The 14,972-nt window shown below is 41.3% G+C and overlaps 1 protein-coding gene across 1 annotated transcript in view; it reads left to right on the top strand.

Moving 5' to 3' along the window:
- OTC (ornithine transcarbamylase) overlaps nucleotides 1-14,972 on the top strand; it is a 35,420-nt gene that overhangs the window by 3,586 nt on the left and 16,862 nt on the right. Inside the window, exons 2-4 of the mRNA XM_063182001.1 lie at nucleotides 3,217-3,355; nucleotides 3,933-4,014; nucleotides 12,179-12,266. Coding sequence (XP_063038071.1) covers nucleotides 3,236-3,355; nucleotides 3,933-4,014; nucleotides 12,179-12,266 — 290 coding nt within the window. The 5' untranslated portion in view covers nucleotides 3,217-3,235. The remainder of the gene's footprint in view (nucleotides 1-3,216; nucleotides 3,356-3,932; nucleotides 4,015-12,178; nucleotides 12,267-14,972) is intronic.

The raw sequence follows: 14,972 nt of genomic DNA, 5'->3' as shown, positions 1-14,972 counted from the left end.
TTAAAATTTTAGAGCTGAAAGTCAATTCCATGTTTTCTCATGGTTTTAGGTCATCTTCAATAAGAACAGAATTAACACTTGTTACATAACAAGTGATTAGTTCTAGAAAACAATATGTATAAATTTCACATTCACAGGAATCCTAATATGCAGTAAGTAATTTTTGTTTATAATTTCTACATTACATCATATGAAAACCAAATGTTTTCCAAATTCTATAATTTATTTGCTACAGATTTAGAGCAGTCCTAAAGGCTGGATGTTAATTTTCTTATGAATTTTGGATTTTTACTGAAGCCAGTTGGGAAATTTCTGCAGCTCACAGAGGTGATGGAAAAGCAATTTTGGAAAACAAGTGTAATAAAGCTGGTTTTCCAAGGAAGTAATCCGATTTGTTAAGTTCCACACACAGCATTGTTATTTTTATTTGGTTTTTTTAACATTATAGCATAATATTGGCATAAACTATCACCACTGTCTGTGGGTATTCCCAGCTAATAGCACTGTGTTTAATATTGCAAAATAATCTAATGTTTGTCAGTCTGTGCTGAGTCCAAAGTTATGTGTCCCTGCTCAGAAAGGAAGAAGCCAAAACTGCTTGACCTTGCAATTCTGTCCGTTACATTTCAACTTTGGTATGTTGTCTCATGCTCCTTCTCTGGAATTAATTTTTCCACTTCTGCCCCTCTTTCACATATGGATAACAGGGAAGGGAGTAAATTTCTTGGAGGTCATAGCAATAAAACAGAATCTTCAAGAGGTCAGGAGCAGATCTGTAGTCCAACTTTCTGCTTGCAGCCCGTCAAACACCATATGGGAGCAGCTATGCCTTTGCATAGGCACCTCTTGAAAATACTTAAGGATGGTAATTCCAAATCCTCTCCAGCAACAAATTTAAGTGCTTCACTATCTGCCAGTAGAGAAAATAGTGATGAATATTTCTCAGTCCACTTCTCAATCACGCCAGATGGTGAAACAAGAGCAATGAACAGAAGTTGTTGTTTGGCAAATTGAGATTAGATAATCTCTAAGTCCCTGGAAGGAATTGCAGGCTGAAATGAGAAAAACAAGGAGCAGCCCCAAAGCTGTTCTTGAAATAAGGAGAGTAGGAAGCAGCAAGAAATTGCATAGATTTTAATGCAGAACAAGTTTGGTTTTTTCCCCACAAACAAGTTAAAAAAGCAAATCCCTGTTCTGAAAATTTAAAGTAATTAAAGAAGTCCCAGTTATAAAACTATTTTCCTTTAGAATATGCACAATGAAAATTAAAGCAAATCCCATGATTATAAACTGCTGGTATTAAAACTCTTGATATATAAGAGTGGATTTCAGTAGCTTATCTTGGTGGGCTGTTTTTCATGGTGTGGTAGAAACTACCTGATCCATGAAAGACCCTACATTGCTCCCATTTTCTTCCTCCCTCTGTTTTGAGCTGTGAGTGTGATTGAAAATGTCTAGCAGACAAATATTTCCCATCTGCTCTGAGAGCCCACACGGCTTTGGGACCTTGTCACCTTGTCACCTGCACCCTTGGGAGGCAGAGCAGAAGCAGCACCCCAGGAACCTCAGTAATTCCCCTCTCTGATCCATGGCACACCCTGCAATGGTCTGGAATTCCAGTTTCCAGCAAGGAAAAGATGTTCCTGCCCTCTAAGGCAAAGCTCTCAAGGGCTGAAGCCCAAGTGGAGCAAGATCTTACAATGACATTTCACTGCCTGCCTTCATGACTTAACCCAGGGCTGTTTCAGCACATGGACTGGGGAAAAAAATCAGGGGAGGGTTTTTGGCTGGAGCTGCCTTGGGTAAAGACAGATAATGTGAAAGAAACAGAGCAGGCAAAGAAGGCAGAAGAGAAAGGAGGACACAAATAGCACTAAGCTCAGAAGGTGCCACTCTGAAAACCAAATCAGAACCTACTGAAAAGGAATGGGACAGAAATAAAGAATTTGGAAAGCTCTGAAATGGCTTAAACCCGCAGGAACAAGAGCCCTGAGGGACAGCCCTCATCCCTGGCCTGCAGTGCACATGGAGCCCCTGCCCACAAGTCCCAGGCTGTGTCCATCTGGCCAATGCTTTGTGCCCTGCTTAGCCCACCCTCCAAAGCCAGGGCTCTGCACTGTGGGGCTCAGGCTGTTGTGTGGGATTGTGTCCAAAGCCTCCTGGGGGTATATCTGGGCATATTTTCCTAGCTGCGGACTTCAGGGCTTGGCAATTAGCAGGTGCTCCATCTGAGCCTAGTCTCAATGGTGAGCTAAAGGGAAATACAAACCACAAACACAACTGGAAATAGAAAAGTATTAACTGCACTCAGTCCACTTTTTTGCACTGCTTTGGTGTCCATTTCATTCAATCAGTCTAAATAAAATACACGCTTAGCTCATACCCTTCAAAACCTTAGCAAGAGCAGAGTGTGGGCTGTGTAGTGATAAGGAGGGCTGTAAGTACAGGGCCAAAAAGGGCTGAACTGCCACACCTCCCTGTTAACCTTTAGCCTGTGAAACAGGGGCTTGGACAAGACTTTCATTAAGATGCCTCATTTAATCTAGAGAAATTTGATCATGTAACTTCTGTGGGTGATTATCAACATCCAGTTTCACGTGATTCTGAAGTCCTAAATCTGGATGGAGGCCAGAATACGCTGAATAAGTACCACATGTCCAGAATGTCTTGTGTGGTACAGCAAGGCTGTTTTGTTGGGCTTTTTTACCCTTTTTTCCAATGTAATGAAGAGATTTCATACACACTTATAGAAATGCCACCTTTTGTGAGAGTGGGATTGGAATGTGGCAAGTGCCTACTCATGCACACAGCAAAAAGGGGGAGAAACAGTACCAAGATCCATTTCTGTTGTTCTGTTCCCAGCTTTGGGGCCTTACACATAAGTCATTTTTCCAGGTTCTGACTTTATTTGACAGGCAGCATGCAGTTGCCATATGCATCTCAGAAGACAGAAGAAATCACATCTAAGGTACATTTTGTAACACAGTTTAAAACATTGTTACAGTGGCCATAGATGCAGTGCATAGTGGCATGTGGTGCCTGTCTGACCACATCTGTTAATTATTTAAACTAATTAACAAAGTCTATCATGATGATCCAGCTGGGTCATGTGAGGGGAGTGGGAGAGATTTCAGGTGCCTGCTCACTGGCTTTAGTACATATATAATTTAGTATTGAATGGCAAAAAATTACACATTTTCTGCTCTTTTGACACAGGTATGGGACACCAGCTCAAATGAATGTTGACCTGAAAGGTCGGGATCTCCTTACTCTACAGAGCTACACAGCTGATGAACTGAAGTATTTGCTGTGGATGGCATCAGATTTGAAACAAAGGATAAAGCGCAAAGGAGAGGTAAAATGATTTAACTGTCATTTAGGTCCCTCAGATGTTGAAATAAATACTGTTCTGAAGGGTACTGTGAAAAAGCCTTTCAGCTGTCATGTCCTAATCAAAATCTCCTGAGGTCTTAAATACTGTAAATCATGTGCTGCAAATCAAAGAACCTTCCTGCAAAGTGTCCAGAGATATTCTTTAAACACTTCAGAGGACTTTGTGAGTGGAAAGGTTAAACAGGTTTGTGCAGCAAGTTCCCTGTTGTCAGATAACCCCATCCATCCACACATGCAGCACTAAATGTAGCAAACAAATACACTTCCCTGCATGGGATTAAATTAGTATCTGAGTTCTCCTTAATTCTGGCTCAAATTGAGTGCCCAAATGCAGTTGCTTTTGGGCCTAGAATTACTTCTTTGCCTGTAACCTTTCCACTGCTAGTAAATTTATTGAAGAGCAGGAGAACAAAACTACAGGTAAGAAACCCCACTTTTGGAACTTTTCTAATGTTGAATTAAATTTTGCAAGAAGTATTTAATACTTTAAAGACTATAACAATTATAAAATTGAAATAAGTTCATTTTTCATGTTTCAGTATTTGCCTTTGATGCAAGGCAAATCTTTGGCCGTGATTTTTGAGAAGAGAAGCACAAGAACAAGATTATCTGCAGAAACAGGTAGGTCTGAGCAATGGCACAGTGAGACTTTATATCAAACTATATTCATTGAGTATGTACTAAAAAACACTGCATAATTTTGCATTTAGCAATTTCTACTCAGGAGAAACCTAAACTTTGAAAGCAAAAATAAGAAAAGAATGGAGGCTGTTTGTGTTTCACCTTGCATAATAATTTCACAAGCACACGGCTCTGGTTGCTGAAATTTTGTCAAAATCAGAAATAATGTAATAGGCAGAAATAGGTATTTCTGGTGTAAGCTCCCAGCTGTACTGGCAAGATGTACATTTCCTAACATCTACTTCAGTAAGCATGACAAATTTAATTTTTTGCAAGCTCTAATAAATATTTTTCTAATGTAATATGCATTACCATTGTTGCATTTCAAAATATGTGCTTAGGCTGGGAATACAGTAATGCCTTGATATAAATTCAGGGGAAAAATTAACAGGATTACCTACAGGGGAAGATAACTTGATGGAGACTCAAGGATATTAGCCTAATCATATCAGGCACTAGAACATTTTTCTTTTGGGTTACAGTCCTGAAACATTGAAACATGTACCTATGGTATCTTTATTTACATGGTAGTTGTTCTGAATTCAATGACACTGCTGAAATAAATCACTCATCAATCAATCATTCATAGCAAGAAATAACTCTGATCTGGTGATACATCAAGAAAAACTTGCTCTTCTCTCTTTTAAGCTGACCCAGTATCCCTCACTTCTCCCTAGTGAAAGAATAGGAAACCTGTTGAGTATTCACATTCCTTTACAAATTGTAAGAGAGAAGGTAAAAATAATGGAAGGAAAAAGCAGATACATTAATTCCAAGCATTTATGAATTTGCCTTTGTATTGTCTGGCACAGCCATTTGCCTGCTGATCCTTCTCTTTAAGCAGCCATGTTGTTGCTTTCTGTTTTCTCCTGATAATGAGGACTTACTAATGCGCATTCCCTCTCTGTGAAGACCACCCACCTTTTAATTCCTGAGTTTTCAGTCCAGTTTCTTGTTTCCTGCCATCCTGGTGTATGGCCAGGTAATGAATTCTCTGGATCTGTTTATCCTTCATCCTTCTGTATTCTGAGGGAAACACTGCTTAGTCCTTGGCTTTTGAAGGCTTATGGAAAGGGGAAGCTCAGGAAAGTTCGAATGAATTAACGTAAGGATGGGAGTTAATGCACATAAATTCATCCAAGGGAGAATTAAGCTCCAGTGAAATTTATTTCTGAGTGAGAGCTTCCACAAGAGAGTTTAATGCAGTTTAGCTTCTGTGCATTAACTTCACACCTTCAGTTAATTGGTCTTAAGTCTGTTAAGCCTAAGACTTTGCTTCAAAGGCAGACTCAAGTATTTTCTGTTCACAAAAACTATATACATTTCAGCTGCTTTTTTAACATAAATGATTCCCTCCTTGGAATCTCTAACTCAAAACAAATGTAAAGCCACATGTGTTCCTTTTAGCTAAACAAGATAATTTAATACCAATTTTCTAATGTCTAGTGAAGGTGGACAATTGCAGTGGATTGAAGTGTTTATTTATAAAGTTCCTGAGTCATCTCAAATAGCTCTTCCCAAGAGCTGCCCCTTCAATAACTTGAGAGAGGTCACTTGTAGGGCAAGGTCCTGGGGAGGAGATTAATCTAAACAAACCTTGCAACTCTCAGGAACTGCTAAATCAGTGCATTTCATTACAGAGCAGAGACTTGGAAAGCACTGATTACAAAATCTTCCTTGTGCAGTGTCTAGGAGTTTGTTGGGACATACTAACATCATGGAAGAGTTTTCAGAATTCCTGCTGTCCCTATGCCTATAAAGAATGACATTATTGAAAAAGAAATAAACAGAATGGTTGAAGTTGGAAGTAATCTCTGAAGGTCGTCTGGTCCAATCCCCTGCTCAAGGAGGGTCTTATAGAGCCAGTTGTCCAGGACCATGTCCAGAAACCTTTTGAATGTCTCCAAGGATGAAGATTCCACAATCTTCTGTGGCAACCTATGCCATTGCCCAATCAGCTTTTCAGTAAATAAAATTTTTTATTCAGAAGGATCTTCCCAGTTTGTGACCATTGCACTATTGAAAAACACCTGGCTCTGTCTTCTTTGCCTCCTCCTTCAGGTGTTTATATACATGAGCAATATTCCCTCTGAACCTTCTGTTCTCTGGGCTGTGCTGTCCCAGCTCTCTCAGCTTTTCTTCTTGTCTCAGTTTGGAAAGACAGGAGTCTGTTAAGGAAGGCAGGAGCCTCCCCTGAAATGGAGAATGTAAACCCTCCCCACCCCTCCGAATTGCTATAAATTTTAAATTAAGGGGCTCTCAGGCAAAAAATATGGGAGCAGGAAATAACAGTTTTTTAATAGGGAAGAAAATAAAAGGATAAAATAAACAATGCAGTACACTAGAACAATACTGGCAAAGTCAGAACCCAACCTGACGTCCTGTGGGTCAGGGTGTTGGTGGCAGTCCCGTTGGAAATGTGGCTGTAGTCCTCCTGCAGTGTCAGGGATGGTTCTGCTGGAGCAAGGATCCTGTAGAAAAGGGTGTAGTCCTCCTCCAAAGATCCAGTGGAAGTAGAGGCAGCTGCTGTTCCTCTGGGATATCCAGTGGAGAAGCCATGCAGTTATTCCAGAACCTCTGGATTGTATCTGGGTAGGAATGCTTGGCTCCTCCCTCTGGGCGGAGCATCTCCCAATGGGATGCTGTAGTTCTTATCAGCCATGCAGTGACATCCAATAGTCTGTTATCAGCAAATGTCCCCTCCCAAGAGAGGAGTGATTGTGATCACTCAGAGAGAGATAAGGCAAACTGCCCACTTGACAAAAGACAACTGCCATATAGATGGTAATAGAAAACATCTTGCATTGCAATCTGGAACACTTCTTATATGAAATATGCTTCGGTCCCTCAGCCATCTCTGTTAGCCTTTGTTAGCATGGACATCCCAACTGTATCCATATAACAACATTTCTCATACTGAGGACCCCAAATCCAGACTCTTGAGGTCACCAATGCTGTATAAAGAGGAAACATCACCTTCCTCCACCTCCTGGCAGTATTTGTCTGGTGCAGTCCAGGACACCATTTACCACCCCTGCTGGAAAGGTACACACATGGCCGGATCATGTTCAATTTGCTGTCCACCAGGACTCTCAAGTCCTTTTCTGCCAAGGTGCTCCCCAGATGGGAGGCCTCCATCACATCCTGGTGCAGGGGGTGTTCTTCCTCAGGTGCAGGACTTTGCATCTCTCCTTGCTGAACTTCATGGGGCTCCTGTCAGACCATTTTTCCAGCCTGTCAAGATCCCTTTGCACAGCAGCATGACCCTATGATGTACCAGCCACCCCTCCCAGTTTTGTGTCAACAGCAGAATTGCTGAAACCACACTTGGTCATTGAGACCCTTAACACAGGTGTTGAACAGGACTAGACACAAATGGACTCTGAGGGTACTGCTGGTCACTGGCCCCCAACTGGACTTTGTGCTGGTGGCCACCACTCTCAGGCCTGGCCATTGGACAGTTGTGAAGCCATCCCATGCTCTGCTCACCCAGCCAGGCATCCTCAGCTTGGCTAGGAGGATCTCATGGGATTCACTGTCAATGGACACCATGCAGTCCAGGCGGACAAAACCCACAGCCCTCCCCTCATGCACCAGGCCAGTCATGGAATTACAGAGGTTGATCAAGCTGCTCAAGCATGACTTCCTCTTGGTGAAACCATGCTGACTATTCCTGACAATTTTCTTGTCCTTAATCTGCCTAGAAATGGTTCCCAGGATTAGCTGCTTCATCACCTTCCCACAGACAGAGGTGAGGCAGCTTGGCCTGAATTCTCTGGGTTCTCCTTGCCCTTTAACTTAGGAGTGACCTTTTTGCATTTCTTCCAGTTGTCAAGATTAATTGAAGATTATCAAAACATTAATTTATGATGCATTGTAATAGATCAGTTGATATTTAAAGTTTTCCAACATCCTGTTTCTCTGAACTGTTTTATTCTAATGACATTGCAACTGTACTGAATAATAAACATCTCTTTGGGGTATAATTAATTGCCTCTTTAATCTTGTCCCAATGTGTATTTCTGAAACCCATATAATTTTACTATTTCTAAGATAAGTAGTGATGTTGTAAGTTTAATGCAGAACTAGAAGTAACTTCCATAGAGTAGTGGCAAAGTAAATCCAGTTCTGTAAGCCTAGGAGATTTATTTCTATCACTGGCCATTTTATTGGAAAATGTGACATATCTGCTATTACACTGGAAAATGTCAGCTCTTCACAGCCAGAATCCCATACCCATTCTGCATAAAATTTTGTGTACTTTTTGAAAACAGAACTATTCACATGGTCATATATTACTTGTAAAATAAACATCCTCAGGCATGGCACAAGTTGAATGCCCTGTTTTTGTTATAGCTTTGGTGTAAAATAATCTGATTGTCACTGTTGCTCTTAAAATATACAGCTGCAGTTATGTTTTAGTGAATAAGTCATAAATAAATCCAAGCCTTTTCCAGACACTGAATGCAGACAATATTTCACAGAGCTGAAATGGAGAGGAAACAGGGCAGGTAGGAAAGCTCAGCTTACCTTCTCTTGTTGTGCATTGGAATATACAAGATCTTAACAGCTTTAGGGGGATTCAGTGCCCCTGGCTTTAGTGGAATTACTCCCAATTCACTCCTCCTACACAGTGTGGGGAGAGGAACATGATGGCCATGCCTAAAGACTGCTACACAGAATCACAGAAGTAATTGCATTGTAGCATATGAACTAAAGTGGGGATGATAATACATGGTACAGGGTCTGTTTTCTGTTGGAGTGGCTAAGTATTATTTAGCTTGGCCTCATTACAGAAGGTCCAAATGCACCTTAGTTTACTCTTCACTTAAAAGAGTAGCTTAAAAATAACTTTTAAAAACTGCTTATCAGTTTTTAGCTTCTGCTTTAAGAATGTTCTGCAATTTCTGCCTAGGAGAGTTCTTTGTTATCAGTCTAAATGGAAAAATACTTTCTACTTTGTAAGTCCAGGCAGGCAATGAGGAAATTAATAAATGCAAATCCATATGTCTTGAAATTCTGAAGAAGATCCTTCCTTTGAGTCTGAGAAGATGACTGTGTGTGTCTCCAGGTAACAGCTCCAGACCTGTGTAGCCAACCTGTGAACTACAGGATTCATTTTGTCCCTCTTGGCTCATGCAGCAGGGACAGCCTGGCATGAAGATTTCACTCATGTCCTGTCTGAAAGAGTCTGCATAAGTGGGGTCAATAATGTGCCACAGCCTGAGGAGTGAAACTGTGTATTTTGATAAATAACAGTAGTGAGAATTGTGGACAAGAGGTAATAATCTATGCTGGATTTGCAGTATGAACATGTAGTAGTTTATTGAAGATATCACAATTCATATAAATATTTAGCATGTGGCCTTGGATATGACCAGGTTGTGACAACAAAGGATTAGATCTCCCAGTTTAACACACCACTCCAATGTTTATTTGCTGAATTGGTGCCTGCGTACCTTCAAAAGTCATCATTTTTTTTTCACTTTCTACTGGCAGTCTGGATGAAAGAATCTGAAAAATATTCTGTCTCTGCAACTATATACAAAGCTAGAGCACAGAGCTCCTGTATTTCCAGCTGGAAAGTTTTGTCTGGAAATATGTTGCCAGGCCCTGCACAGATGGCCGGTTCATGAGTAGAAAGCCCAACACATCAGGGCTCTGCTATGTACACAGACTCCAGGTGGCAGCTCTGACTGGGCTGCCTCACGTCTGGCAATTCTGAATGAATGTTCAGATTCCAGTTTTTTTACCTGGGCATCATTTCTAGAAAACAGAATATGTCCATTGGAGCATGCCTGGACTGCAAATCATCTACAAAGGTGTATGCATTTAGAATCCTAAAATGCAGAGCTGCTGTATTGTGTGGAACTTGCAGGAATAAATACCTGACATAATTGTATATGACTCAAAAAAATCCACAAGAATTTGGGAAGGAAAAGTTACTGCCAATGACAGTTCATCCTTGAGGTCCTCAATTAAAATTTTGCACTGAATAAACAGGCTGTAATGTGTAGTTTGTATACATTGTTCTTTAAATACAGTGTTTGTGTCTGAGCTGCAGAGGGGAGGTGAAAAAAGTAACAGTAGAATAAATGGTGCTTCATTTTTAAAAGTTTGCTCTGTGTGACTTGCAATATTGTTGAGATTTGGAGCAATCCTTAATGAAAACAACAAGAAATTTAAGAGGGCCCATTCAATAAAATGAGTATACACTGGTTAGGGGAGCAGAAATTTGCCCTTTAGGTGGGACTTGGAGCATCATTACTTTTAATCTGACATCTAAGGAAATTGAGGCAGTCCAAAGAAAATGTTTTGCTGGTATTTTTTTTATCTATTGTATTTTAAACTCCCGAGGCTGGCTGAACTGATGCAAAGCAGAAGACCTCTCCTCATCCCTGCTGCTGGCAGGAGATGGAAGTTAATAAGGGTTGCTCTGTGTAAGGAGCCCAGCTGTGAGGCCCAGACCTGCTGCCTGTACCTGCTGGTTTTATATGTGAAAGGTTTTAATGTTCAGTCCTGGATTAATCCTCTTTTAAAGAGTAACTGTGGGATGAAGTTTTTAATCCATGGCAGACCTGTACAACCACCGTTCTGAAGCCACAGTGCTGAATCTGTCAGCAGTGCCATCTAATGGATACAGCCAGCTTGAGCAGCTTTTGACCTTTTCTTCTGTTTTTTTCTTCCTTTTCCACTCTTCTTTTCTCTCTTTTTAATTTTTGTTTCCTAGCAGAACGAAGTTCATCAGCATCTCCACAACATCACAGTTTGGTAAACAAAGTAGGGGTCTCTACTGTGCTGTGTGCAGCTTTTCTCTTCCTGGAAATATAAATATAAAGATGGGCTTCTTTCTAGATTTTTGTCACAATAAAAGACTCACACCCCCACAGTGTTGTCTCAGCAAGGCTGGTTTGTCCATGCTAAGATTCTCTGGCAATTTCCTCCATCAGAAATGCCAGTGATCTGCCTGCAGAAAATTTCTGCACTAGAAGGGAGTTGTTCTTATCACACAGAAAATGCCATACATACATACATACAGCCCAGTTCAGATCCTACACTTTGTACATCCCCAGCTGTGGAATCCTGTTCCCCATGCTAGGATTATGCTAAACCATCTGTGACAGTTCATAAAACAGCCCCATCAGGCCCTATCCTCCCAATGTGTGACCATGAGGGACTTTACACTCAGATTCAGTGGAAAGAGGCTTCAGACCTAAACCAGGCAAAGAGACTCAGATGTTGGTGAAAAGAAGATATTTTCTTCCCTGTCTGTGTCGGATGGTTTCTTTTTGTAACTTTCTACTGGTGGTGCCATTAAAGTAAAGCAGCAGAGAACCAGAGATTTGCCTTTAACATGTAATTTTTCTTCATCCAAAACACTGTTCAGACACCTCTGAAGTTCCCCAAAGTGTTTTCTTCTCTTAAATGATGCTCAAATTTCCATGGTTTCCTGCTCAGGAATGGATTTTACTCTTCATACCTAATCCATCCAGCTCTTTGGACCTCCGTGTAAATTCCTAATTATTGCAAGGTAGAGGGATGCTGGCAGGGCTTGAGACCTTTCCTCTTCTCTCTCTCATATTATCATTTTTAGGGCACTTGGTCATTTGAGACCAAATTCAGGTTTGTTACAGTTGTGAGGAGGGTTTTCTGTCTGACTTTACATGAAAGACAATGTTGATCCTTGCAAGGATGTGGAAATGCACCAGGTGACTCTGATGGTCCTTCTAGGATGCAAAGCCCCATGAAGCAGAAATGCAGCGTGATGAATGGATTACCTGGCTCTGAACAGGGAGCAACAGGGATGCTTGTGGCAATGTGTAGCCCTGGAGCTGGAATCACTGTTCCTGTGATCACAGATAGGAACTCATGGCCAAGGATTTCAGTAACAAATACATTTGAGTGGGGTTATTCCACAGCACATTTATTTGACATTTTGTGTGTCAAATGCTAAGAATTTTAACATTTTGATGTCCTGCTGAGTTCTACTTCTATTTTTGACAATGTATTTTCTATCAAGAAGATTTTTAAACTTGGCTGCAAATATGAAGTGCTGGTGTTTCACTTCTGTTTTTTTTTTTTTTTACGTTTTTCCTCACTGTAGGATTTGCTGTCCTTGGAGGACATGCTTCCTTCCTTACAACACAAGATATACATCTGGGCACTAATGAGAGTCTCACAGATACAGCAAGGTTGGTAGAATGTCACTTGATTGATCACTGCATTTGGTTGTTAATTGGGCTGACACCTGTCTTACAGAATTTTGGGAGCTGATATTTTCTTTCTGGAAAATGCCAGAAGCTAGTCCAAATTTCTTAAATATTTACAGATCAGTTCACAGAATCTGTAGCTCAGTAAAACTTTATTCCATCCTCTCAAGCTATCCTACACTTCCCACACTGTGGTGTTTGTGAGGTCCCCAGGATGAGGTGAAGAGATGAGAATCTGACTCCATGTTCTCAGAAGGCTGATTTATTATGATATGATATGATATGATATTACATAATGCTATACTAAAACTATACTAAAGAATAGAAAGGATACAGACAGAAGGCTTAACAAGAATGAAAATGAAAGCTCGTGACTGATGCCAGAGTCTGACAGAGCTGATGGTGATTGGTCATTAATTAAAAACAATTCACATGAAACAAATCAACCATGCACCAGTTGGTAAACAATCTCCAAACCACATTGCAAAGCAGCAAATACAAGAGAAGTGAATCAGATAATTATTATTTCCATTTTTCTCTGAGGCTTCTCAACTTCCCAGGAGAAGAAATCCTGGAGAAGGAATTTTTCAGAAAATATCACGGTGACACCGCACTGAGAACTATTTTGGCATATAGAGTGTTAATTAGAGCTACATTTACTAATGGAACAATTTTATGAACCTCAGTAGTCATGCAGTTCCACTGATGACAGCACATATATTCTAACAAGACTCAAACTGAAGCAGGAAATGGCATCACAATCCAATATCAAACCTTGTGGTTCTGCTGCCCTTGGAGCAAAATCAAAAAGCAAAGACACAATTTATGTTTGTTTGGCCAGCTGCTGGTGGGCCTTAGCCTGCTGAAGTAGTGTCCCTGCAGTGGCAGGGTGGCACTGAGGACCTTTCTGATCCCCTCATTTCAGCAGCATGAAGCTGGACCAACACTTTGTAGCCAGTTCAGATTTTCCTGCACCTTCCTTCCCAGCTGTACCCACTGCCAGGACTGCTGTGGAGGCTGGGCTGTGGCTCCCTGCCCTCTCTGGCATCCCTGGAAGATGCCAGTCATGCCCAGTCCCACATGCAGGGGTGGGGAGCAGCCTGTCTCCATTGCTGTGCAGGGAGGTCCTGAGCTCAGAGGTTTTCTGCAGCCTCTGATGTTGCAAAAAGCTGGCAGAACATGAGGTCCTGTGTTGCAGGTGCTCCTGCTGTTTTCCATGGCACACCAGCTATTAAAGCTTCATCCAGCCTTAGCATTATCCTGCTTTCTAGGCAGTCCTTTTGCAGCCTGAGGTCGATTCAGTCAGGCCCAGCTGTTGGAAGGTTAGCAGTGTCTGAGTGGTCCTTTTTGTTCTGGTGAAAGATATGCAGTGTCAAGGTCATCAGGCTCGATTCAAAATGTGCAAATCAGGCAGATGAGTTCCACTGCCTTTGCTGAATACCACAGTTCTCTTGCTGAATACCATTGTTTGAGAACTGTGTTGCTGTTCTCTGTGATGAAATCCAACAAAAATTAAAGAAAAAATATCAAACATTTGGACATTCTAAATTTTCCTTCCTTGTTTTTTTTTACTACTGAAATGGAAGACATATGGTGTTGATAGTAGAAAGTAAAAATCTCAGTCCCTTGAGGCCTGGAAGTACTAGGCTTAACTCTCTGCTAGATACATAAATCTGCCAGAATCAAAGTGAGCTGCAACAACAGAATCATAGAATATTTTGAGTTGGAAGAGACTTTAAATATCATCTTGTTCATAGAATATTTTGAGTTGGAAGAGACTTCAAGTATCATCTTGTTCCAACCCTCCTGTCATGGACAAGGACACTTTTCACTAGACCAGGTTGCTCAGAGTCTCATCCAGCCTGGCCTTGAACACAGCCAGGGATGGGGCATCCACAGCTTCTCTGGGCAACCTGTGCCAGAGCCTCACCATCCTCACAGTCAACAATTTTTCCTAAAATCATCTAAACCTACTCTCTGTCAGTTTGAAGCCCCTAAATAGTCCCTCTCCATCTTTTGTGTGGGCTCTGTTCAAGTATTGGAAGGCTGCAGTTAGGTCAGTCTGGAGCCTTCTCTTTTCCAGGCTGAATAATGCCAGTTCTCTCAGCCTTTCCTTGGCAGCAAGGTGCTCCCTCTCTGATCACCTTGTAGCTCTCATCTGCACTACTGCAAAGCTGGCTGTAAACCCCAGCAGCCAAACCTGCAGGAAGGGCAAGGATGAAGTCAGGGCCCTTCCAAAGCATTTTTCTGTAATAACCTCTGCAAGCATTGTCCCACCAGCCATGCAGGACTGTCACCTGCAGCCTCTCTGCCAGTCAGATGCCCATCCTACAGCAAATCTGATACAAAAACGGATATGCTTAACATAAACTAGTTTTCATTTCTTCTTCTTCCCAAATATGTAGTAAAGGGACATTAAATCTTTTGTTTACAGTGTCCTGAATGACCTTTGTTTGCACAAGCAAAAAAGGAAAAAGGCAGACAATAAACTACAAGAAACAAGGCAATAAATAGAAGCAAGTAAACCTTCCAGCCATTCTGAAGGCATTCCCATTCTGTGGATAAAGTTCCTACAATATCTACTTCCCAAATAAACCTCCAGCCCCCTTTTCTCTGTCACTGCTTGCTCTTCCAGGGCAAGCCCCTATTTATGACTCTTACCTGGGGATTTTGCTCCTCTGCTCAGTC

Source organism: Melospiza melodia, chromosome 2 (genome assembly GCF_035770615.1).
Source record: "Melospiza melodia melodia isolate bMelMel2 chromosome 2, bMelMel2.pri, whole genome shotgun sequence".
Classification (NCBI taxonomy): Eukaryota; Metazoa; Chordata; class Aves; order Passeriformes; family Passerellidae; genus Melospiza; species Melospiza melodia.
The sequence above is the reverse complement of the archived record's forward strand: the minus strand, read 5'-3'. Positions and strand labels throughout refer to the sequence as shown.